Source organism: Tenrec ecaudatus, chromosome 16 (assembly GCF_050624435.1).
Source record: "Tenrec ecaudatus isolate mTenEca1 chromosome 16, mTenEca1.hap1, whole genome shotgun sequence".
Classification (NCBI taxonomy): Eukaryota; Metazoa; Chordata; class Mammalia; order Afrosoricida; family Tenrecidae; genus Tenrec; species Tenrec ecaudatus.
The window spans coordinates 23,266,890-23,291,128 of record NC_134545.1 but is presented as its reverse complement, the minus strand read 5'-3'; the positions used below and the strand labels follow the sequence as shown (position 1 = coordinate 23,291,128).

At 41.4% G+C, this 24,239-nt stretch overlaps 1 protein-coding gene across 5 annotated transcripts in view; it reads right to left on the bottom strand.

The window, feature by feature from the left end:
- Positions 1 to 1,952: 1,952 nt before the first annotated feature.
- PRR14L (proline rich 14 like) overlaps positions 1,953 to 24,239 on the bottom strand; it is a 101,765-nt gene continuing 79,478 nt past the window's right edge. For all 5 annotated transcript variants that reach the window (XM_075534652.1, XM_075534653.1, XM_075534654.1 and 2 more), the window contains 2 exons: positions 7,380 to 7,451; positions 1,953 to 6,332 (listed from right to left, as the gene is read on the bottom strand). In XM_075534652.1, the coding sequence (XP_075390767.1) occupies positions 6,056 to 6,332; positions 7,380 to 7,451 (349 nt within the window). In that variant the 3' untranslated portion in view covers positions 1,953 to 6,055. The remainder of the gene's footprint in view (positions 6,333 to 7,379; positions 7,452 to 24,239) is intronic.

Genomic DNA, 24,239 nt, shown 5'->3' with positions numbered 1-24,239 from the left:
TACGGATTGCATCTTTATAGTTTATGTGCTTTTTATACATTTGCTATTAAGAGGTGGAAGTACAAACCAATAAGAATTGAAATGAAGTCCGAGTCCTTAGGAGAGTCATGAAATTATCTGTACTAGAGATCTTTAGTAGGTCTGGCTTGGAATTCCCTGCCAACATGTTTGCTCTCCCATATGCAATCAATAGTATTTTCTTTTGTAGGACTGATCTGGTGGATATGAATTCTTTCAGCTTTTGTTTGGGAATGTTTAATGTACACTATCACTCTTGAAAGAAAAGTTATGCGGGGTATAGCATTATTGTTGGGCAGGTTTCCTGATGTTGTTCCTATCAGCACTTCAAAATGTACAATTCCACTGATATCTGAAGAGAAATCATCACTCAATCTTAATTATGTCATTTCAATATGTGACTGTTTGGGCCTATCCCCTTTCAGGACTGTTCACCTTTACTGACTACCATGTTTGTTATGCATCTATGTTTACCCTGCTTCGAGTTTCAGATTTATGTCCTTTCTAAGAGCGGGGAATCTCATCTTTATTTCTTCAAATATTTCTCAATCTCCTTTTGTAAACCTAACTGCCTGTTTTGGGTCCCCTGATTTTGTCCCATAGTTCCACTAAAGTGTGTTTAACAACCTTGACTTTGTATCGCTCGCTATCTGTAATTTTGATGTTGTTCTCTTAATTTGCTGATTTTCCTTGACCTAATGTGATCTTATTAAACTTTTTCATTGTATTTATTTGTTATTGGCTCTTTCAGTTATATTTTGTTTCTTTTTATCTCTCTTTTAGTTTATGGACTTTTGTGGTAGTTACATAATTTCCAGTCAACTTGATAAAGTGTAGGGGTGTTTAGCTTGTCATTCAGATCACAGCTTGATGACCTCATTTGGAGATGTGACCAAGATAAATGGCTCACTGGAGGTCAGTCCCTCTCTCTTTGCCTTCCTGTTGATAATCACCCAGCTGAGACCTGGGTGAGCCTATGGGTACAGCCACCACCATTGGATCCATGCAACCCTGCATCCACTGTCTGGTGATGTTCCTGAGTTCTGCATCATTGTGTGGCTTCATGAACCTGAAGAGGGATTTATGGACGAGTATCGGACTTACAGGTTTATTACATCTTGATATAGAACTCTCTCATCATATATGCGTGTCTCTGGACTTCTTTAGTTAACTCTGCCTAATATAACTTTTCCCCCTTAATTGAACAAGACCAATAAATGAATGGCATTGCTGTTGCTCTGAACAAAATGTAAGAAACATGTCTGTGTGTCAATAGAGGGTCACACTTTGCAGTGAGTTCTTGACCAGTTCCCACTGGTGAACAAAGAACCGAGGATCAGAGACTAACTTCATGTACACCTGGGCAAAGTATGTCAGAGAAGGTGAGTTTTGTTTCCCCCATGAATATACCTCATTATGGATGTTCTACACAGTCTACTTTTATTTGTATTCTCCTTGACGAGCTAGCCACTTATCCTAAACATGATTTACTAGAAATACATTTTGACCTGGATTTATAACTGTTTCTTCATCTCTCAGCCATGTAAGAACATGTCACATCATTAAAAAGTATACCTAAATTATATGCTTAGCGAGACAGGTTATAAATTACCAGGCATGATTGTATCTAGATGATTCATGTTGACAATTATCAAACTTGTTTATCTGTGGTAACTTGCCACCATTGAAGAAATTCAGAGAGCTTCACTGTAGGCTCCAAAGGCCATTCTACGTCTGCTACTCTACATACGTGATGACCACAGAGGAGACCTCAGGAAATGGAAATCACGTGGAAGAGAGAATGCTTGGAGTGACATGTAACTGTCACTTGTATAAACGAGAACCTTGTGAAATCACAGGTAAAATATTAACTGGTTATCAAGACATCAACATAAAATAGTACCCTGGAGAGTTATTTGAAAGACTTAAAAAAATTTATTTTCATAAATTAACACACAGTGGGGATTTTAGAGTCAGTCACAAACTACCGAACAGAAAATAAATCTCAGGGATATCATGTTTACCAATGTTACCAAAAATGTACAAATTTCACTGAACTATTGACCATGATAATATATAATCACTCCAGGCAGCTATTTACTGGCCCAGACCAGCCCAAAGAGATGCTGAGGGCTCTCATCAATTCAATTCCAATTCAGCACCAGAGAGGGACTTGTGAAAATACACAATAAACACGCATCAAACTTGAGAGTATGCTGTGCTCGACAGTAAGCTATAGAGACCCCGCCTTGCAGTCAAAATAACTTTACTGCTCAATCTGTGGCTATTAAACTTTGATTTTGTCAAAATTATGCCTCTTCATTATTCAACTTACTAAATTCAGTTCTGGCATGGAATCCTTTGCTTTCACGAATCCAGGAAACAAGACTCCACACCCCTGGACCATAGTTCATACTTTGGATACAGCCACCCAACTGTACTAACAGAGCCTTTTCATGATACTGGGGAAAGCTTACATAAACGAAGCAAAACGAAATCCGTAAGGGAATCAAAGAAAGCACCAACTGCATACTTGATCCCCTGGAAAGGGGAGCCAAGTATCCCTGCCTAAAAAATGGTCTTTCGTGGATCTTCATAAACATGGCATTGGTTATGAAAGGAGAGCACACAGCCTGGAGATGGAGGGCTGCCTCTGCCTCTCGCCAGCCAGCACCAAGGCCTCAGCTCTGTGGCTGCAGCTCTGCCCCTTCTGTGCTGCCCTCAGTCAGGAGTCAGGAGGATGGGGAGAAGCCATGGTGCAAGCATGGTGCCCGGAGAGTGGGATTTGGAATTGAGCTCAGCTTGGCTCTGGCACCCACGCGAAAGATCCTTTCAGGCAAAATTGTGACAAAGTGTCGTGATTTTCACAGCTCTAGGAGGAGCACTGAGTTTTGGGATTCACAGCATGAGTTTCTGAGCTCTTCAGGCTCTGAGTAAGGCAAACACTACATGTCTTTCCACTGTCCCTCCCTCAGTGAGGCTCTTAGGAGTAAGGTCAGCAAGAAAAAGTGGACAGTGATCACTTTCACAGGTGATGAGGTACACTCAACTAATGGAGCAAAGAAGTTGGAAGGAGACCAAAAGGTGGGGTAGGGGGCGGGGGCGGAGGAGAGAGGAAAATAAAATTGGTGTGTGTATGTGTGCAGGAAGTGAAATATAAACCTAAAAACAAAACATAAAAGCTATTCCGATGAACAAATGATGGGCAGAACCCTGATTGGACCTGAGATTTCTCCTCTTTCCTATATTAAAAAACACTAAACCTCTGGAGGTAAGCTATCGTTAAGTAAGTTACCATGTGGGATGGGACGTCCCAATACCAACTTGCACTCCCAAACCAAAACTCTTGCAGGCCAGCAAGCGACCAACATCTCCCCAGTGGGCAGGCACCCCAACAGACTGGCATCAAGGGACCAGCGACAGCACGGTGGCTGAATAGGTCAATGGCTACACTGGAAAAGTTAAGACAGGTGTGGCAGAGCACAGCTATAACCTGATGGGTCAGCTTCAGGTAAGTAATTTCAAGTTTGTAATGGAAGCCTTCTCAACTTTGGGCTAGACCCTCGCAGCACCTTCTCCCAGTGAATATACTAGAAGTTGGAGATGAGGAAGGGACCACTTAACATGAAAAAGCCCCAGAGCAGCTTCTGCCCTACAGACAAGGAAGGATTGGTAGGATTTTCTTAGATCACCATTTCCCTCCTTCCCAGATGCCAATGTTACAGATCACTCACTGCTGCTGGTTCTCTAAGGTCTCCATTTCCCTCTGCCTCCATTCCCAGAGCCAAGGTTAAAACCACCGCTCTCGACCCTTTCAATGGCCGCATGTCTAAGGATGAATGTGGAATGATCATCTCTGCAGTACTGGCGATACTCCAGCTGGCCCACCTCAACCTCAGTCTGCTGAACGCCACGGGGCTCATCCCGCTGACCTCTCTGCAGTGACAATGAGCAAAAGATGCGTCTGTCCACTGCCTGGTCAAGTGAGCAAGCTGCCCGGCAGAGGCTCCCTCAAACATCTGCCCAAGGGCACCACAACACGCTGACTCATTTCACTCCCCAATGCGCAAAGGCACAGAGGAGCTCTGAGTGTGTATGAGCTCTGTTCCAGGAAGGGACAGGTGCTGAGGCGAACCACAGATACTGCCTGCCCAGTCTGGTGTGGCAGAATCGGGTGAGCATCATCTGGAGCCAGTGTGGACACTGTACTGTCTTCTAATCCAATTTGTTGTGGCAGTAGAAGGTTCTGTAGCTTACCAAGACTATAGTTCAGTCGTCCTAACACTGTATCTGAGGCAATGGGCCTGAAAGACAGATGTGGCACTTTTTCTTCTATTTTTCTGTGCATGGCAGTTGCTCCAGTGTGGCGTAGACTGTCAATCTGCAGAGGAAAGGCACACAAAGACCCCACCCACTAACAAATGGGGGGAAAGGACACCCTCATTCTTCTCTAACAGGCTGACTGAGAACAGCTCCGAAGCTTTCCCAGTTCCCCAGCAGGGGCTCCCAGGAGATGGGACTCACCAGTCAAGGAATGCTAATTCTCTGAGCTTTTGTTTGAGAATGAGTGAGAGAGAGAAGATGAAACACAAGGAAGGAGAATTGGGGAGCAGGGCAAGGGCACACAGGGATTAAGTGGAAAGGAATGAGACTTCTGGGCCTCTGAACCACACAGCATCCTTCTGACCACAAATTCCTGTAGGCACAATAAGCAGAAACTTTGCTAATTGGCATTCTACACTAGTTCCAGTGGGCCTGAAACAGGAATCCAGAGTATAGCAACACATCTTCACAGAGGGTTGGTTGTGGCATTTCATGATTCCACTCAAGAATAGCTGATCGGATCTGAGCCAACACTCACCTCCCTCCCCGCCCCCCGCCCCACTCTTGGAGCAAGCTGCTCTGCCAGGTGCACACACCTATGGCTGGATTTTATTACCATCCAACTCTGTGACACACTATTTTCACATAAAGTCTTTTAAAAGCACAGCCAATCTTATGCGTTTTTATAAAAACAACTGGGAGACAAACCTGCTCTTTCTTATCTCATTACACTCAACACATGTACTGAGTGGGCAAGAATGAGTACCCAGATGACAAATGTACTTCCCTCAACGAATTACACTAGGAGTTGGAGATGGGTAGGGTCCCTTAAAACATGTGAATGGGGAAAGATCTATTGTCCCATGTCATGCACTAAAAACTGGATCAAATGTTTATCAGAGAGTCTTAAGACATGTCCTGTTCTCCTCCTCAATGCACTAAAAAAAATCACATTTAAAGGCTCTACACATGCAGCAGTCATAATATCTATTTTAGAAGGGGGGGAGGCTTGGGGAAAATTAATAAAGTCATCATCACTACGACATTGAAAGTGCAACTGACTTCAAATGAGACCTGGAAGGGCTCCTCTGGCACTAGTGAGGCACAGTCACAGAGGGGACAGACGGCGGGGAAAAGCCAAGCACACGTGCGCACGCGTGCGCACACACACAGACACACACACACACACACACACACACACACACACACACACACACACACACACACACTCCCAGACTCTGGGCTAACAGACTCAGGAAACACAACAGCCTTCCCGGACCACTAAAATGAGCCAGTGTGATCCCAAAGGAAAGGACCCCAGGTCTACCTCCTTAGGCCACATTTCTAGTTAATCTTGGTCTAGCACCACCGTAAACAATGAATGTTCATATGGACGTGCAAAGGAGTCCTTGCCATCTTAGTGTTACTTAAGACCTGTTGCCTCCTCTTCCTGTGGGTGGCAGAGACGGGGAAATGGAGGGCAGATGTCAGTCAGGACCATTTCCAGAAAAACAGGGAGCATTCCTGAGGTTCTACACTCAGCAGTAGAAGTAGAGGACCCTCCTTTACCAGTCACTAAAAGTCTGCACCTTCAAACAGGCAAAAACCCACGGACGATACATCTTGAGTGGTTTGGGTAATAGGGCAAACTTAGGCAACCTCTTTCAACGAGGCCCAGGAAACCAAAATTGAGAACCCTCAACTGAATTGCTTCTCAAGAGCCCGGTGATGGCTCCGGTTCCTCTTCCTTGGCAAAAAAGTTCTCCAGCTCCACAAGTTTCTGTATTAAAAGCGCATCCAATTCCCGACTCTGCAGGGCTGCCTTCTGGGCCCTGGTAAAGCTGCCTGCCACCTTGACTTTTCCTCGAGCTCGCCTCTTCCGTGGGACTGTAAAATCTTGAAATTCTAGAACTCGCTTCCTCTTTTGTTGACTGATTGAGATTAGCGTACCATTTCGTTCCTTAGGCTCCTCAAAGATGGTTTCTAAACACCTAAGGATGGAGCACAGAAGAGAATTCACCAAGAGTACTGGACTCATCAACTCGTCATTAACAAGCGCTGAAAACTACTTGTACTAAGAATTCCTTAACTAGTGTGTTCATATGAAAAAAATATATATACTTATAAATATGTAATACCTGCACCTTAGGGAAAAATTCAAAAAGGATAAAAGGGCAATACTAGTAACGCATTTTTAAATGTATCATCTCAAAAGTAATAGGTAAGCTAAGTAAGCAGAATCAAGCCTCTCTATAAATCACCAGAGAGCAATTTTTGTCTGTGGGGGCCCCTTAGGCCTCTAATCTATATTCCATTTTTTTAATACACTTTTAAAAATATGCAAACCATTCTTAACTCACAGGCCATTAAAAAACAACCAATGCCTTGCATGGGCCTGAAGTTTGCTGACTCCTCATATATATCCTTCCCCCCTAATTAATACATATATGCACTGTGCTACACACTCTGTGTCCCAGTCACTATTTTTAATGGCCACCCAGAGGATTTTAAGATAGGATGGACCACAATTTAATAAGAAACTCCTTAATGCATATTTAGATCGCATCCATTCCCATGTTATTGTTTCTTAGCAACGCTGTGATGAATACCCTTGAACAGACTCTTTTGGGCATTTGAACAAATGTAATTCACGGGGGATCCTAGAACTCCTCCTGTCATGTCCTGTCTACAACAGGAAACTAATCCACATTTGCTTAAATCCCAATTCAGACCTAAACGTTGCCAAGTGAATACTCCCATCTCCATCTGAATTTTGCGATGTACTTGAGGAGACAGACTATTCAGTAAAAATACAAGCACAAATTAAAGACTATATTTCCTGTACCTACCTAACTCAACAGACATTTTTCCTTTCCCCTCTACTACAAAACCCAATTCATGTGCATCAATTGCAATTTTTAAGATCAAACAACAGCAGAGCCAAACATAAGCCCTTCCTGAAGTGAGAGGACTGTTAATTTACATCAGTCATTTCAGAAGTCGCCTTACTTGATTTTTACCCAGCCACGTGTACCTACCTGTTTGCAGGAGGGGACTTATAGTTCTTGTTGGTATAGATTTCCTCTAAACTAAACTCTTTTTTCTTTAACCTGAAAGAAGAAAACAAAACATTCTTCATATTCGGAGAAATAGACCCCTGAACACTAATTATGATCACTTTGGTCCATAATTCTTCAAAGAATCGTTTCTTAATTTCCAAGCATGAGTTTTAATCAGTTAGCTATCTTTTGGTGTAAAGGTATCCAACTTAAGTAAGTCACAGTCAGTGAAATATGATCTGTACATGAATTCTCTAAAATGTGGTAAAACTGGCCACTGTCGATTGCATGTGTCACCCTGAAATGTGTTATAAATCCTAAGTAGTACACCTGTGGCCATAACTCTATTTGGAATTGTGTTTTCTTGATTTTGAAACAGTATTAGTGTAGACTGAATAAATCTCATTTGAGAAATGAGGTTAAATGAATGAGTTGGTAATCAGAGATGGCGTAACGTACAAGGAAACAACCAAAGAGCAAGAAACAAGGACTTTCCCCTAAAGCTGCGGTTCTCAACCTGTGGGTTGCGACCCCTTGAGGGGAGAGTGTCGAACAAGTAGCAAAATTCCAGTGATGAAGTAGCAACGAAAATAACTGGATGGTTGGGGGGTCCCCACCACATGAGGCACTGCATTAAAAGGTCGCGGCGTGAGGAAGGCTGAGACCACTGTCCTAGAGCTGTGTCCTATAGTTTAAGTGCCTGGATTGTTGGCCTCCTGAACAAAGTGAAACACATTTGTTTGTTCAAGTCCCTCAAGTGGGAAATTTTGGTTACTAGAGGACTAGCTAAGGAAAGCCCGGTGATGTTCTTTGCTAAGATGGGTGTGTACTTGCTGAGTACATGCTTTTTAAATAGCAGACAGAGAACACAACTGCTCCACACGCTCCTTTCCTCAGCGCTTCTAGTGAGGCTGCGTCACATGGTGAGCTCAGGGTACTGCGCTGGAAGTCCTATCTCTAACTTCTGGACCAAGGCATTTAAGGGCTGATGCTCCTGGATACTCTTCCTCCACCCTGTTAACCTAGAAGCAGCTGTGAGTCAGAAAGGCTGGGTCTCTAAGCCTGTCTGAGATGCCAGTCCTTCAGAAGGCTGCATTTAAGCACCACCACCACCCCAAAAAACCCAAACTACTTTCATGTTAGTCCATAAAATGTTAGTGCCTGTCTGCAAAAAACAGCAACATTTGTTCCTTACATAGTCATTTATTGACGCTAGCTGATTACTGGGGTTGTTTGAATCATCTGCATCTTTCCTAGTTCGGTGAGCAGCACCTGGAGTCTTAAAAGCTCACGCATCTAAGGTGCGACTACTAGTTTTTACCCATCTGGAAGAAGGGAGAGTGACAAAAATCAGGACACATGGAAACACTTAGTCCAGTGGACTAACAGACTACATGGACCTCAGTCTCCACAACCCTGAGACAGGAAGAACTAGATGCTGCCCAGCTGCCACTGCATTAGAAGGTCCTGGATAGAGAGAAAAACGAGGAACAGAACTAAAAATCATGTAGTTGATCTATTTCCTTTATATATTTTAAGTATGAGATTAGTTGTCCCCAAGTTTAGAAGCACAATTTCTTTTAAAAAAATCATTTTATTGGGGGCTCTTATAGCCCTTATCACATCCATACCTATATCCTTTGTGTCAAGCACATTTATACATATGTTGCCATCATCATTTTCAAAACATTCTATTTGAGCCCTTGGTATCAGCTCATCTCCCCCACTCCCGAACCCTTGATAATCTTATAAATTACTTTTTTTATGTCTTACACTGACCACTCTCTTCCTTTACCCACTTTTCTGTTGTTCATCTCCCTGGGAGGGGTTTTATGTCGATCATTTTGATTGGTTCTTCATTTCTCCCCCATCTTCCCCTTCCCCTCCGGGTATTGCTACTCTCATTATTGGTTTATCTGTCCTGGATTCCCTGTGTTATCTGTACCAGTGTACATGCTTGGGTCTAGTAGGATTTGTAAGATAGAATTGGGGTCATGATAGTGGGGTAGCGGGGGAGGGAGCATTAAAGAACTAGAGGAAAGTTGTATGCTTTATTGTACCCTCACTGACTCATCTCTTTCTTGTGACCCTTCTGTAAGATGTCCAATTGTCTACAGATGGGATTTGGGTCTCCGCTCCACCCTTCCCCTCATTCACATTGGTATGATTTTTTGTTCTGGGTCTTTGATGCCTGATACCTGATTTTATCGACACCTCATGACCACACATGCTGGTGTGTTTCTCCCATGTGGGCTTTGTTGCTTCTGAGCTAGATGGTCGCTTGTTTATCTTCAAACCTTTAAGACCCCAGATGCTATATCTTTTGATAGCCGGGCACCATCAGCTTTCTTCACCACATTTGCTTATGCACCCGCTTTGTCTTCAGCAAGTGTCGGGAAGGTGAGCATCACAGAATGCCAGATTATTAGTACAAAGTGTTCTTGAGCTGAGTAGAGGTCCAATGTCCATCTTCTACCTTAATACTTAACATATAAATATATGTGCATAGATTTCTCTTATTATTTACATATGTACATGCCTGTATTTAGATTTCTCTAAATGTCCTTTGCCTCCTAGTTCTTTGCTCTATTTCCTTTTACTTTCCTCTTGTCCCACTATCTTGTTTGACCTTCATTCGTTTTTCAGTAATTCCTCTTGGCTACATTGCACTTGATCAAGTCCCACCAGGCATCCTATACCCTACTTACCATAGATTTTAAATCACTTGTTTCCTTGTCCCTGGTTTTTGGCAACCCCCTTCCTTTCCCAGGTCTCTCCCTCTCCCGTGTACCCCCATCCCCCACCAACTGCAGGTTCCCTTGTTTTCTCCTTTGTATTGTTTATCCCACCTATCTTATCTAGATAGACATGCAAAACAATAATAATAAGCACAAAAACGAACCAAAGCAAAACAAAACAAAAAAAGAAAGAAAAAGCCTATAAATAATTCCAGGTCTGTTTGTTAACCCTTATGAATGTTTTCCAGTCAAGTCTGATGGGGTGCAACACCCTGGCCCCAAAGTCTATTTTTAGTATTTCTTGGGGACTTCATTGCTTTGCTCCCCTCGCTGCATTGTTGCACGCCCTTAGTGTTTCTCCCTGGTGTGGTGGGGTCAGATCCGGCACAATTCCTGCGCTGTGTCACCAGTGTTGTCCAGTGTTGTGCAAGAAGCAAAATTTCTGAATGAATATATTATTATGTAATGATACCCATTTCTATTATCTATTGTTTTTTAAATAATCTGCCTATTTGCTTCAACTTTATGGTAATTGAAGAAATTGATATAAAGAGTGCTATTTGTGCTGTGGGTTAGGTAGTGTGCTGCAAACTGCAAGGTTGGTGGTTCAAACCCATCAGCTTTTCCACTGGAAAAAGATGAACCTGCCTGCTTCTGTTACGTTTACAGGTCAGAATTGAGTTCATGACAGTGGATTCATTACAGGGGTATGATTAATTATCTTTTTAAAAATCTTGCTTAAAAAATCAACTGATATCAAAAGGTGGGCCTTTCTGCTAAGGCCAGTCCCCACCTAGGTACAGTAGAACTCCAGTAATCAGCATAATCGGATTTTAATGCAAAATGTCGAGAAAATTTTACATCGGAGCTTGAACAAAACATTGGAATCTGACCGGATGCATGTGATTTCGTAAACAAAAACGGTTTCGGTCACTAGGCGTTAGCTGGCGTTGTCAGTACGTGTTGGTTAAACCTTTTGTGGATGTGTTCCAAATGTTTTGCTATAATTTTATTAGTTTTTGTGGCTTTTGTGTTACTTTTTTATTTAAAAACACAGATCCTAAAAAAGAGATTTTTGAAAAGAATCATCATGATAAGTAACGGTTAACCATGTTATCCACATTGTTGATAATTTGGTAAACCCTTTTAGAAAACAGTTAAGGAAATGCCAACAGCAGATCACATTAGACAGATTTTTTTTTTTAAGAGAAAGCCAGCCAGGTCCTAGTGAAAAAAGGGATATAAGGGGGGGGAAAAAAACTCCCTGAAAAGCAGCTACCAGTTGATTTTAAGGGGATTTCCCTTCCAAACAATGATTCTCATTCCATCCCTCCTTCTCCAAATCAGTGTCCACAGATCCAGATCCTCATCAGTCCCAAGGTATGAGCTACACTGTAGTTGTTAAAAACTTTAAAAATATTGTTTGTTATTTTAACTGAACTAATTTACTTTGAAGTTTCTGTGTAATGTTCTGTATAAAAAGGCATGGTTATGAACTATCTGGAGGAAAAACAATGGGACCGACAGTCCCGGGGGGACTTGGGATAGGGGGAGGTGGAGGGTAAGGAAGTGGTATTAACAAACCAGGGACAAGGGAACAACATGGGATCCAAATTGGTGGTGAGGGGGGAGTGGCAGGCCTGGTAGGGAATGACCAAGGGTAAGGTAAGGTAACGTAACGAAGAGGTATAGCTGTAAACCCAGGTGGGGACGGAGCATGCTAGTGGGGCAGGAAGAAGGTCAAGGGAAATAGAGGAAAGAGCTAGGAGACAAAGGGCATTTATAGAGGTCTAGACAAAGACATGTACATGCAATATATATGATGATGGGGAAAGAGATCTATGTGCCTATATTTATAGGTTTAGTAATAAGGTGGCAAATTATCAAGGGCTCATGAGGGAGTGGGGAGCAGGGAGGGAGGGGAAAAATGAGGACCTGATGCCAGGGGCTTAAGTGGAGAGCAAATGCTTTGAAAATGATTAGGGCAAAGAATGTACAGATGTACTTTATACAATTGATGTATGTATATGTATGGATTGTTGTATGGGTCCCTAATAAAATGTTTAAAAAAAATAAGGCATGGTTAGGGTAAAACCTTGATAGCTGAGAATGGATTAATCCATTTTCAGTTATTTCTTATGGGAAAAATTGATTCGGAACTCGACTGCATCACATCTCGACATTCCTTCTAGAACGGATTAGCGTCGAGGTCTGGGGTTCTACTGTACCGTTTCATTAGCCTGAACTCTCAGATGTAGCTGGAGGGTTCATCAAGGGTACTTCAATCATTGGGAAAATTCCAAGGTTCTTTCTTGGGATAGAAGGACTACATTCTTTGGGTTGAAAAAAAAAATTCTTTACCTTACAGTGACTACATGAGTTCAAATTATTTTTTCTTTCCTAGGTTTTCCTTTTTGATTTGCCCTGTTCAGTCCATTCCTCCCTTCTGGACTTTGTTCTGTGGTCAGTGCTGCCCCTCTGGTCTTTTATGGTGATTGCGCTGAGGAGCATGTTCCTCATCGGTATCCTTAATCGCTGTACAGGCTTACTTTGTGGCTGAAAGGTGATCTCCAGGAGTGAGATCAGTTCCAGATTTGAAGGTTATCTACAATTTCAGGGCTTGCACCTACCTCTATCATTATTTTTAATTTTGTCCTATAATTTTCTCCAACTCTGTCCAAGACGTCGTATTAGGATCCTGATCAAGGCAGTTGGTAATGGTAGTGTGGAATCATGTAGTTCCAGAATGGAAGTCTGGAACTTTTGGTTTTAATAGTAACTACTCAGATCCACTAACCCTTTGAACCATTTTCCTGCAGTCTAATTTTCTTCACTATTCATTGCTATTTAAAGAGCCCCAGAATTAAGGAACTCTGGTGTCACAGTGGAGTACAGACTGGGCTGATGACTTCAAACCTAATAGCTACATGTTCATGTAAACATTTACAGCCTCAGAAACTCAAAGGGGCAATTCTTCCTTGTCCTATAGGATCACTACGAGTTGGAATTGACTTGAACACTGAGGTGTGCATGTGTGTGTTGTGTGTGTGGTAGGATATACACTGAGCAGCTAATTGCCAAGGTTGGTGCTTGGAACCCACCAGACATCCTGTAAAAGCAAGGCAAAGCTGTCACCTCTTGTAAAGGCTTAATGTCTCAGAAAACTCAAAAGGGCAGTTCTACTCTATCCTATAAGGTTGCTGAGTTGGAATCCACTTGATGACAGTGGCATGCAAGCTCTTTGCTATTAATACTGGGGAAGAAATATCTTTGCTGCTCTGATTTGCATCTCACAGATGACTGACACGAGCATTTCTTTGTGTGTGTGTTAGCTGTCTGAATCCCACTTGATGTAGTGTCTGTTCATATTCTCTGACCGTCTTTAAGCTGGACTGTCATTTTGTGAGACGTTGAACTGATCTATACATTTGAGAGATTAGTCTGACAGACATGTTTTTGCCATCACAGCCACCTTGCCCTACCTTCGTTTGAAGGCTTTCTTTTTCTGCTTTTAGATGTCTTTTTGGTATGCATAAGTGTTTAATTTTTGAGGTTCTCGAAACCAAACTCATTGCCACCGAGTCGATGCCGACTTATAAGGACCCTATAGGGCAGGGTAAAATTAGACCTGGGAGTTTGAGACTTAACTCTGAACAGGAGTTAAAAGCCCAGTCTTTCTCCCTTAGAGAGGCTGGTAGTTTCTAACTGCTGTGCTTACAGTAGCAACCAAATGAGTAACCTATTACACCGCCAGGGCTGCTGCCATGAAGGTTCTTACTACTTATTATAACTTGCTGTTTCTAGATTTTATGTTCCTAGTCTCTAATTATGCCATAAACTAGGGCTTCTAAGTTGCCCCTATTTGGAAATTTATGATCTTTATAGTTCTAGGTTTGACACTTAGGTATTTTAATCCATCTTGAATTTGCTTTTCCATAGGATGTAAAATATGGATCCTATTTCATATTTCTGCAATCTGATACAGCTTTGCCAGCACTCTTTAACAGACTATCTTGTTCATTTAGTAGATTTCTGTTCTTTGCCAAAGAACAGTTATCTAAATAGGGAGATGGATTTGATAGGAGGTTCCAAAGTGGTCTTGGAAAAGCAGAATTAAAAAGATAATTTTTTCTCCATGAACTGTTAGAAGATCACTTATATTTTTGGAGTTTCGGTTCAAAATTGCTATGCCTGTCATTGTGTCAATATCAAGCTATTTTGAGTAACATGGGTACTTTTGATATGAACTTAGTTGTGGTAAAGTCCAGGCAAGTCAGTTCTGATTCATAGGAACCTTTTATACAACAGAATATAACAATGCCAGTCTTGTGCCATCCTCAAAATTGTTCTTATGTTTGACTCCACTGTTGCAGTTACTGTGTCAGTCCATCTGGTTGAGGGTTTTCCTTTAAAATGTGTGTGTCCTTCTACTTCACCAAGTATGATGTACCTTTCTAGGGACTGGTCTCTCCTGATAACATGTCCAAAGTATGTGAGAAGTCTCGCCATCCTAGCTTCTAAGGAACTTCATGGTGGTACTTTTTCAAGAAAGATTTGTCGTTCTTTTGGCAACCCATGATTTCCATATTCTTTATCAGCACTATAATTCTGCAGATTTATCCAGTGCAATGAGACGTTTGATCTCTTGATTGCTGCTTCTATGAGCATTGATTGTGGATCCAGGGAAGATGAAATCCTTGAGAACCTCAATCTTTTGTCCATTTATCATGATATGGCTGTTTATCATATTACCATACTGGTTTGGCTGTAAGGATTTTTGTTTTGTTTACAGAGTTGCAATCCTTGTTCTTATAATAAAGCTCAATCACTAAGGGCTCAAGTAGAAAAAAATGTTTTGAAAATTATAATGGCAACATATATACTAATATGCTTGACACAATCAATGTATGTATGGATTGTGATAAGAGCCCCCAATACAATGATAAAGAAAAAAAGAAGAAAGTTTAAGTCCTCATTACTTTCAACAAACAAGTTTGTATCATCTGCATATCACAGCAGATTGTTAATAAGCCTTCCTCCAATCCTGGTACCGCATTCTTTTTCATACACTATAGATTTATTATTATTATCTGCACAGCATACAGATTGAATAAATATGGTCAGACACACACCTTCCTTGACTTTAAACCATGAAGTATGCCCTTGTTCTATTTACACAACTGCCTCTTGATCCATGTACAGGTTCCACATGAATACAATGAAGTGTTCTGAAATTCCCATTCTTCCCAAGGCTATCTATAGTTTGTTATGGTCCACACAGTCGTTGGAAGTCTTTTCATGGTCAATAAAACACAAGTAAGCATCTTTCTGGTATTCTCTGCTTTCAGCCAAGATCCATCTGATGTCAACAATGATATGCCTTGTTCCACACCCTCTTCTGAATCTGGCTTGAACCTCTGGTTGTTGGATGATCTTTAGCAAAATTTTACTTGCATATTATATTAATGCTATTGTTCAATAATTTGAACATTCTGCTGGGCCAATTTTCTTTGGAATGGGTACAAATGTGGATTTCCTCCAGTCAGTTGGACATGAAGCTATTTTCTTGGCATTGATGAGTAAGTGCTTCCAGTGTTTTATCAGCTTGTTGAAACATTTCAATTGGCAGTCCAATCCTTGGTGCCTTGTTTTTGACTGATACTTTCAGTGCAGCTTGCACATCTTCATTACCACTGGTTCTTAATCATATGCTACTTCTTGAAATGGTTGAATATCAACTAGTCCTTTTAGGTACAATGACTTGATGTATTATTTCCAGCTTCTTTTTGACACTTCCTACACTGTTCAATATTTTGACCATAGACTCTTTCAATACTGCAACTCAAGGCTTGAATTTTTTCTTTTTTTCCATCACAGTTTAAGATATGCTGAGCATGTTCTAAGGACTTTTGCATACTTCTTTATAATTGTTTTCTCAAGCTGCCTTTTGAAATTTTCTGGTTCTGCTGACTTCATCTTTTCTTCCTTAGGTTTTCTACATACAATTAAGAGCAAGTTTCAGAGTCTCTTCTGACATCCACTTTGACTCTTTTTTATTTTCCTGTCTTTTAAGTAAACTTTCGCTTTCTTCATGTATGTACTTAAAAATAATTTTATCGAGACCTCTTACAGATATATATTTTAAAAACTTATGATTTAAAACATTTAGAGTGAATTTGTTTTCCATTCAACAAATCATACATTGATTTCAGTCCCTCAGATGTACCAGCATTCTTCCCACTTCCGCCCTCCCTGTGTTTTACCATTATTATTCATCCTTCTTTCTTGTCCCTTCCTGCTTTCCAGAGTTTTAACTCTTGGCAAATGCTGTCCTTTTGGTTTTGTACAGTTGATTGTTCTAAGGAGTGTGTACCTCTCGGATGTGATTCTTCCCCTCTACGCCTGTGTACTGTTTGGCTGAGAGCTGAGTCATAGGGGTGAGTTCAGTTCCAGGTGTGAAGAGGGCCAAGGGCCATAGTCTTGGGAGTCCACCAGTCTCCATCAGACCAGCAAGCCTGGTCTATTTACTGATTTTGAATTTTGTTTCACTTTGTTCTCCCACTCTACTCAGGACCCTATTTTGTGATCCGATTCAGGGTAATTAGCAGTGGTAGCTGGGCACCATCTAGTTCTTCTGGTCTCAGGGTCGTGGAGGCTGAGGTTCGCTGTGGTCCATTCATCCTCTGGACTAACTGTCCCATACGTCTTCTCTTTTCTTCACTCTTCTTTGATGGTACTTTTGTGTTGTCTCTGGGGAGTAACAAAGAGCATGCGGGCGGGGTGGGGACTGCTGGCGTCTGGGTGGGCACTCCACGGCTTGGCATAGCTGTGATCCAGAAACACCAGGTCCAGCTCTCTTTCGTGCACTGAAAGCTGGAAGAGCAGGGAGGTGCCCATGTGCCGTATGGATGTCTGGAACTCCCTCTCCCCACCCCGGTGGGCCATGTCAGTAGAGGAACAGCAATTCAGACCTTGGGTAGCTGCACGGTAAGTCACCACGGGCTCTGCCTGGCGCCCCGCATGGCCCGAATAACCCACGCCCACTCCAACTACGGCCGCAATCCCGACCACGACCCCCAGGAACTGCCTCCTCTTACAGATATTATAGCAATTTGTGGTAGTTACATAATCTGTCAAGTTGTGAAGGTGTGGAGTCTAGCCTGTCAATCAGGTTGTACCTTGATGACTTCATCTGGAGGCACAGTGAAGATAAATAGCTCACTGGAGGCCAGATACACACTCTGCTGTCTCTCTACTACACGATCCTGATGACAAGCCTGACGTATTCAGTGTCATTGCATGTGTTTTGTGAGTCCGAAGAGGAACTTATAGACTGGTATCACATATATGGTCTTATGGGACTTAATCTGGACTGGCTGTTTTCACAATATACAATTGCTCTTTTATATAAAGCTCTTATACACATATGAGTGTCTATGAATTTCTCTAGTCAACCATTTCTCCAGACTAACACACAATCCATAATTTAGATCAAGCATAATTGTACAATTGCTGCCACTATCATTTTCAAAACATTTTCTTTCTTCCTGAACTCTTTGATATCAGCTTCCCTTATCTCCTCCTTCCCCCACCCTCCAGGACCCCTTATTATATTGCATATTATTTTATTTTGCTGTATCTTACACCAGCCAATGTATCCGTTCACCTGCAATTCTGTTATTCATTCCCCTCCAGTGGAGTTATACAGTCATCATTGCTTAAAACCAGCAGCCATCTATCAGGGGAGCAACAAAGTCCACATGGACGAAGCACACCAGCTTATATACTCATGCGTTGTCAAAGGGAATAGGTATCAGAAAATCAAAAACAAGCAATCAGAGTGACATGAAGAAGCATAAACAAAGTGGAAACCCAGCAATAAAAAAGATATAGCGTCTGGGGTCTTAAAGGCTTGAAGGCAAACAAGCGGTCATCTAGCTCGGAAACAACAAATCCCACAGAGAAGAAGCACACAGCCTAAGCGAATACAAGGTGTTGAACGGACCAGGTAGCAGACACCAAGGAACAAAAAACATCATTGTGTGATCACCTTCCTCACATAAACACTGAAGACGAATGTGTGCATAAGCAAGTGTGGTGAAGAAGGCTGATGGTGCCCGGCTATTGAGAGATATAGCGTCCGGGGACTTAAAGGCTTGAAAGTAAACAAGCGGCCATCTAGCCCAGAAACAACAAAGTCCACATGGAAGCAGCACACCAACATGGGTGATCGTGAAGGGCTAAGGGGACCAGGTTTCATACAACAAAGGCGGGGGGGGGGGGCGGAATCACATCACCGTTAATGAGGGGGAGTGCGTGATGGGGACCCAATGCCCATCTGTAGACAGCTGGACATCCCTTCCAGAGGGGTAGTGGGGAGGAGATGAGTCACTCAGGGTTCAGTGTAGCAACAATGAAACTCAAAACCTTCCTCTAGTTCTTGAACACTTCCTCCCCTCCCAATTATCATGATGCCAATTCTACCTTGCGGACCTGGTTAGACCAGAGGATGCACAGCAGTGCATAGGGATCTGGAAACACAGGGAATCTAGGACGGATGAACCCCTCAGGACCAGCGGTGAGAGTGGTGACACTGGGAGGGAAAGGGGTGTAGAAAGGGAAAACCGATCTCAGGGATCTATGTGTAACCTCCTCTCTGGGAGATGGGCAATGGGAAGGTGGATGAGGGGAGACGCTGTGCAGTGTAAGATAAGATAAAATAATTATTTACAAACTATGAAGGGTTCAGGGGGAGAGGGGAGCGGGGAGGGAGGGGGAGAGAAAGGAAAACGAGCTCATTCCAGGAACCCAAGTGGAAGGAGAATTTTGAGAATGACGAGGGCAATGAATGTATATGGGTGCTTTGCTCAATTGATGTATGTATGGATTGTGATAAGAGTTGTATGAGCCCCAATAAAAAGATTTAGTAAATTAAGAAACAACAACAACAAAAAAACAAAATGGAGACCCAAAACCCACCTGTAAGATAACTGGACAGTCCCTCACAGAAGGGCAACAGGAAGGGATGATATATCCAGGGTACAGTGTAGCACTGATGAAATACATAAATATTGTCTAGTTCTTTAATATTTCATTCCTATTACGGTCTTAAGTTTCACCTCATTCATTTTTGAGACCTGTGTATTTTCATTTGTATAATTAAGATAGTCTGATGCATGGAACTCAAGATAGATAAACCCTTCAGAAATAGTCATGGTAATAATGATTCGCTGAGGGTACGGGAAGAGATTGGAGAGGGTGGAACCGATAGCAATCATGTATGCCCTCCCACAGCTCATTAGGTATTTTGTCATCAGTGTTTGATGTATCATATCTGTTCTTGAAATGTCCTCAAAATTCAGGGGGGATAGACTCAAGGTCAAATTTTGATTCTTGGCAACTTGTTTTAATTTTCTTCAGCATCAATCTGAACTTACATATGAGAAATTGATGGCCTGTTCCACAGTTGGCCTCTGGCCTCATCTTAGCAGCTAATATTGAATTTCTTGATCATCTTTTCCCATAAATAGTCTTTGATTTCCTGTATTTCACCGGGAGAAGTCTATGTGAGTTGTTGAAAAAATGTACTTGTGATGAAAAAGTAGTTGGTCTGGTAAAATCCTATTATGTGAATGCCAGCTTTGTTTTTCTCAACAAGGCTGTATGCCTTCTACCTGTGTTTTATTGACAATGACATGGCATTAAACTAGATCATAACATGCCAGGGTAGCCAGCCCCTAACCAATCATCACAGGCCCGGCAGGTGAAATTGTACAGCAATAATATGTAAAGATTATAGTAAAGTAATAGAGAATGCGAAAAATAGAAGAGTGAAATAAAGGAGTTAAAAAAAAAGAGTCAGACATATTTTATAGTAGCATGCTCACCTCAGCCCCACTTGGTGGTCCACGTGGAGACCAGAGAGAGGGCAGCAGAGTGATGCTGCTTTTATTTAAAGTAGTTTGTGCTATACTAAATATCAGGTCAAATTATATTTCACAAAGTGTCCTGTGATCCAAAGATATATTTGAACAGTACAAGCACATGAACTTGAAATTTTCTCCAAGCATCGCTTCACATTTAGTAGGAACTGATTAGCAGGCAGTACCAGTTTGTTATCTTAAAATGTGGCCAGAAATAAGAGTTAATGTACACTAAACAAGGAGCCCAGATGGCACAGTACATTGTGTGTTCTGACTGCTAACCACAACATCAGCTATTTGAGTCCACCTGCCACTCTGCAAGACAAATATGAGGTTTTCTGCTCCCATGAACATTTAGTCTCAGAAACCAACAGAAGCTCTACTCTGTTCTACAGGGCCACTGTGACTAATTGACTGCTAGTGAGTTTGGTACAATAAACAAAAGTTCAATTGTTCTGAAACCCAAATGTATCTATCAGAGTTCAAACACCTTTATTTATTTATTTAGCCATTTATCAATATATATAAATCATTTAATTGAAGGCTCGTACAATTCTTATCACAATCCATACATACATCCATTGTGTCAAGCACGTATGTACAGTTGTTGCCATCATCATTCTCAAAGCATTTGCCTTCTACTTGAGCCCTCAATATCGGCTCTTTTCCCCCGTCCCTCATGAACCTTTCATAATTAATAAATTATTTTGTCATATGTTACACCGTCTGATGTCTCCCCCCACCCTCTTCTCTTCTGTCCATCCCGCATATATATGTAGATTCTTGTAATTGGTTCCCCTTTCCACCCCACATTCTATCCACCCTCCAGGCATTGCCACTCTTACCACTGGTCCTGAAGGAGTTATCTGTCCTGGATTCCCTGTTTCCAGTTGCTATCTGTACCTATGTACATCCTCTGGCCTAGCCAGATTTGTAAGGTAGAATTGGGATCATGATAGTGGGTGGAGAAAGCATTTAAGAACTAGAGGAAAGTTACATGTTTCATGGCTGCTACCCTGCACCCCGACTGGCTCATCTCCTCCCCACAACCCTTCAGTAAGGGGGTGTCCAGTTGCCTACCAATGGGCTTTGAGTCTCCACTCTGCACTCACCCTAATGTACAATGATATGATTTTTTGTTCTTTGATGCTTGGTACCTGATTCCTTCAACAGCTCGTGGTCACACAGGCTGGTGTGCTTCTTCCATGTGGGCTTTGTTGCTTCTTAGCTATATGGCCGCTTGTTTATCTTCAAGCCTTTAAGAGCCCAGATGCTGTATTTTTTGATAGCCGGGCACCATCAGCTTTCTTCACCACATTTGCTTATGCACACGTTTGTCTTCAGTGATTCTATTGGGAAGGTGGGCACCCACTGATAGGATTTTTTAATTCTTTGATGTCAGCCTTTATTAAAATTTAAATGTTCCAGTCTTGTTATGACACAACTCCTGTGCACAGCAACTCTTAAAAGAATTTTTCTTATAAAGAATCTTGGATTCAAGTTTACTTCTAGAACATTTAACATGAATTAATCCATTGACTTCTACAGATTAAAATGTGTTGTGGAAAAAATAATAAAATGTGTTGTGAAACGCTTAGTACATAATTTGAAGAAAAATTTAGATCCTCAAAATATTTATGAAAATTGCAATGTCATCTCATAATTTCGATTCTTTGTATTTGTCCCTTTTTTGTACCTTTTCAATTTTCTTTTGACTTTCCACTCTTCCAAAGCTGTGTTCTGGCTTTGCAGTATCAACTGTAGTCTCGGTATATATTGCACAGCTACCCATCTTGAAAAGAAAAGCCCAGTGCCATCGGATACATTCTAACTCATAGGGACCATCCAGGACAGAAAAATCCTTTTAGTTTCTTTTAAATATTTTAAAGGCTGCAGTGACTAGTGGATTTGAATCACCGACTTTATGATTGACATAACCAACTAGTTACCATAGCTCCATATACAGCTTTCCTTGCAAGTCCCTTTTCCAAATATTTATCTTTTTGTCTTATCTTGTAATTTATGGGTATAAACTTTTCTCATATTTAAACTAGAATGAGTTCATGAATTAGTGTAACTTAATAGCCAAACATATAGTGGAACACTATCCCTAAGAAACTAGAGCTGATTTGGCCTATCCAATGCAATGTTCTTAATCAGCATCTTAAATAGTGCCAAGAACAGGACTTAAAAAGACCAAGACACCAAGAAAAAATTTTTTTGTTGTTGGGATGCAGTAGTTGCATCAATTGGATTTCCTTGTAGGCAGACAAATATTAAATCACAAACAGCAAGTACTTCATGGTAGATCTTGAAATGTCTTTTTTGATTATGAATATTATGCTATTTCTCTTGAATTTGTTATTTATGGCAATATAGTAAACTATTTGATTAAAAATGGTCAATACCAACTCATTTCAGCTCACTAATGCCCAAGAAGGGAGTCTTGGTGGCATACTGGTAATGCATTGGACTGCTAACTAAAAGTTCAGTGGTATGAAACCATCAGCCACTCCTAAGGAGAAAGAAGATGCTTTCTATTCCTATAAAGAGTTATAGTCTCAGAAACCCACATGAGAAGTTATACAGGGTCCCTATGAGTCAGAATTGCCTAGGAGATCAATCTTTATTGGGTCTTACTTTAGACAACTTCCAATTTTTCTAGGTTCATATTTTATACATTCCAAATTCCAATTACTAATGGATGTTTGTAGCTGTTTTCTTCCCATTTTGAGTTAAGCCCCATGAGCAAATGAGAGTCTCAAAGGTTTTATTTCATTTGCTGTAGTCCACCTATGTCATGATTGACTGTACTTCAAGCATGTTCACCTTAAGTGCCTTCTGATCTGAGAGTTCATCTTCTGGCATTACATCTGACAATGTTCTGTTGCTAGTCATAGGTTTTCAGTGGCTTAATCCTCAGAAGTAGACAGCCTATTCCTTCTTTGGTGTCTGTTTTTGTAGTGTTAATCTCTGCAGGAAATGGTTCATTTTGGGTAATCCTGTTGCTATATGACAAAGCTTGCCACATCACAGCAACATGCACCCCACCACAGTATAACAAAATGACAGACAAGCGGTAGAAGAGTTTAGGAGTATTTGAGAATTTCTTTGCTTATTGGTATAATTATCCCATGTTATTTCCTGTCAGACCAAGAATCAATCCTAGACCTATAAAGAAACAATAAAGTAGCTATAGCTTACATGCCATGTAATTTTATTGTTAAAATATTTTATAAAAGCCTTATTCTTAATTGGGAGGTGCTTTGTTCTCTAAAGAAATAAACCAAGGACACTTATGATTGGATAGATAGGGTTATAGAGCACGAAGGAATATAACAGCTAACTAGTCCACACAGCAGTAGAAGGCTCCGTTCAACTCAGTTCTGTGCAACCGTTAATATACTGGAAGTCCTTCAACTCACTGCCAGGTCCAAGGTCAAGGAATCAGACAGCTGAGTCTTCCCTAGAACAATGCAGCTAGAGCTGAAGGCCATATTTTGTACCAATGAATTAGTTTAGATAAGGCTTAGGATAAGTTTAGATAAGGATCAAATGACTCTTTTTAAGAAATGAGTTTAGGATCTGGCTGTACAAAATTTATACTGTTTTCTTCTGATTATTTTTATTGATATGATTGATGGAAATGATTACTGGGAAGTAAAAATAGAGATTGTAAGCTTACTTGCCCAGAGCCTCTATATTGGAATTTAAATGGGTTAAGACAGGCCTGCAAAGAAGGTTCTGAAAGGATAAGCTCCACCCAGTGTCGAGTGCATGGGACATTCGATGGTAAAGACTTTCCTAAGGGTCTGTTGACAGTTTGGAGAAACAAAAGAGACACTCTCCATTTTTGAATTTTGAACTAGTGGTTTTTGTCAGAAGCTGGAAAAAAAACCAGGAACCCTGAAGAAAATTCCTCTCTAGGACTGAACGTTAAAGGGAGCCTGTGGGCAGGTTTAAATGCTTGCTAGGTAACCACCTGGATCCACTTGTTGAGTGGCAGTGGGAAAATACAGCAAGAAAGAGACAGATTAAGTCTAGATACTAGCAACCGTAGACCGGGTTCACAGGGACTAGAGAAGATGAGAGCGGGTTGACTGGTCTGAAGTTCATGACCTAGCACAAGGGGGTTGTTGAGAATTTGTGACAGTGTCCCTGGTGAGCCTAAGTGAGGC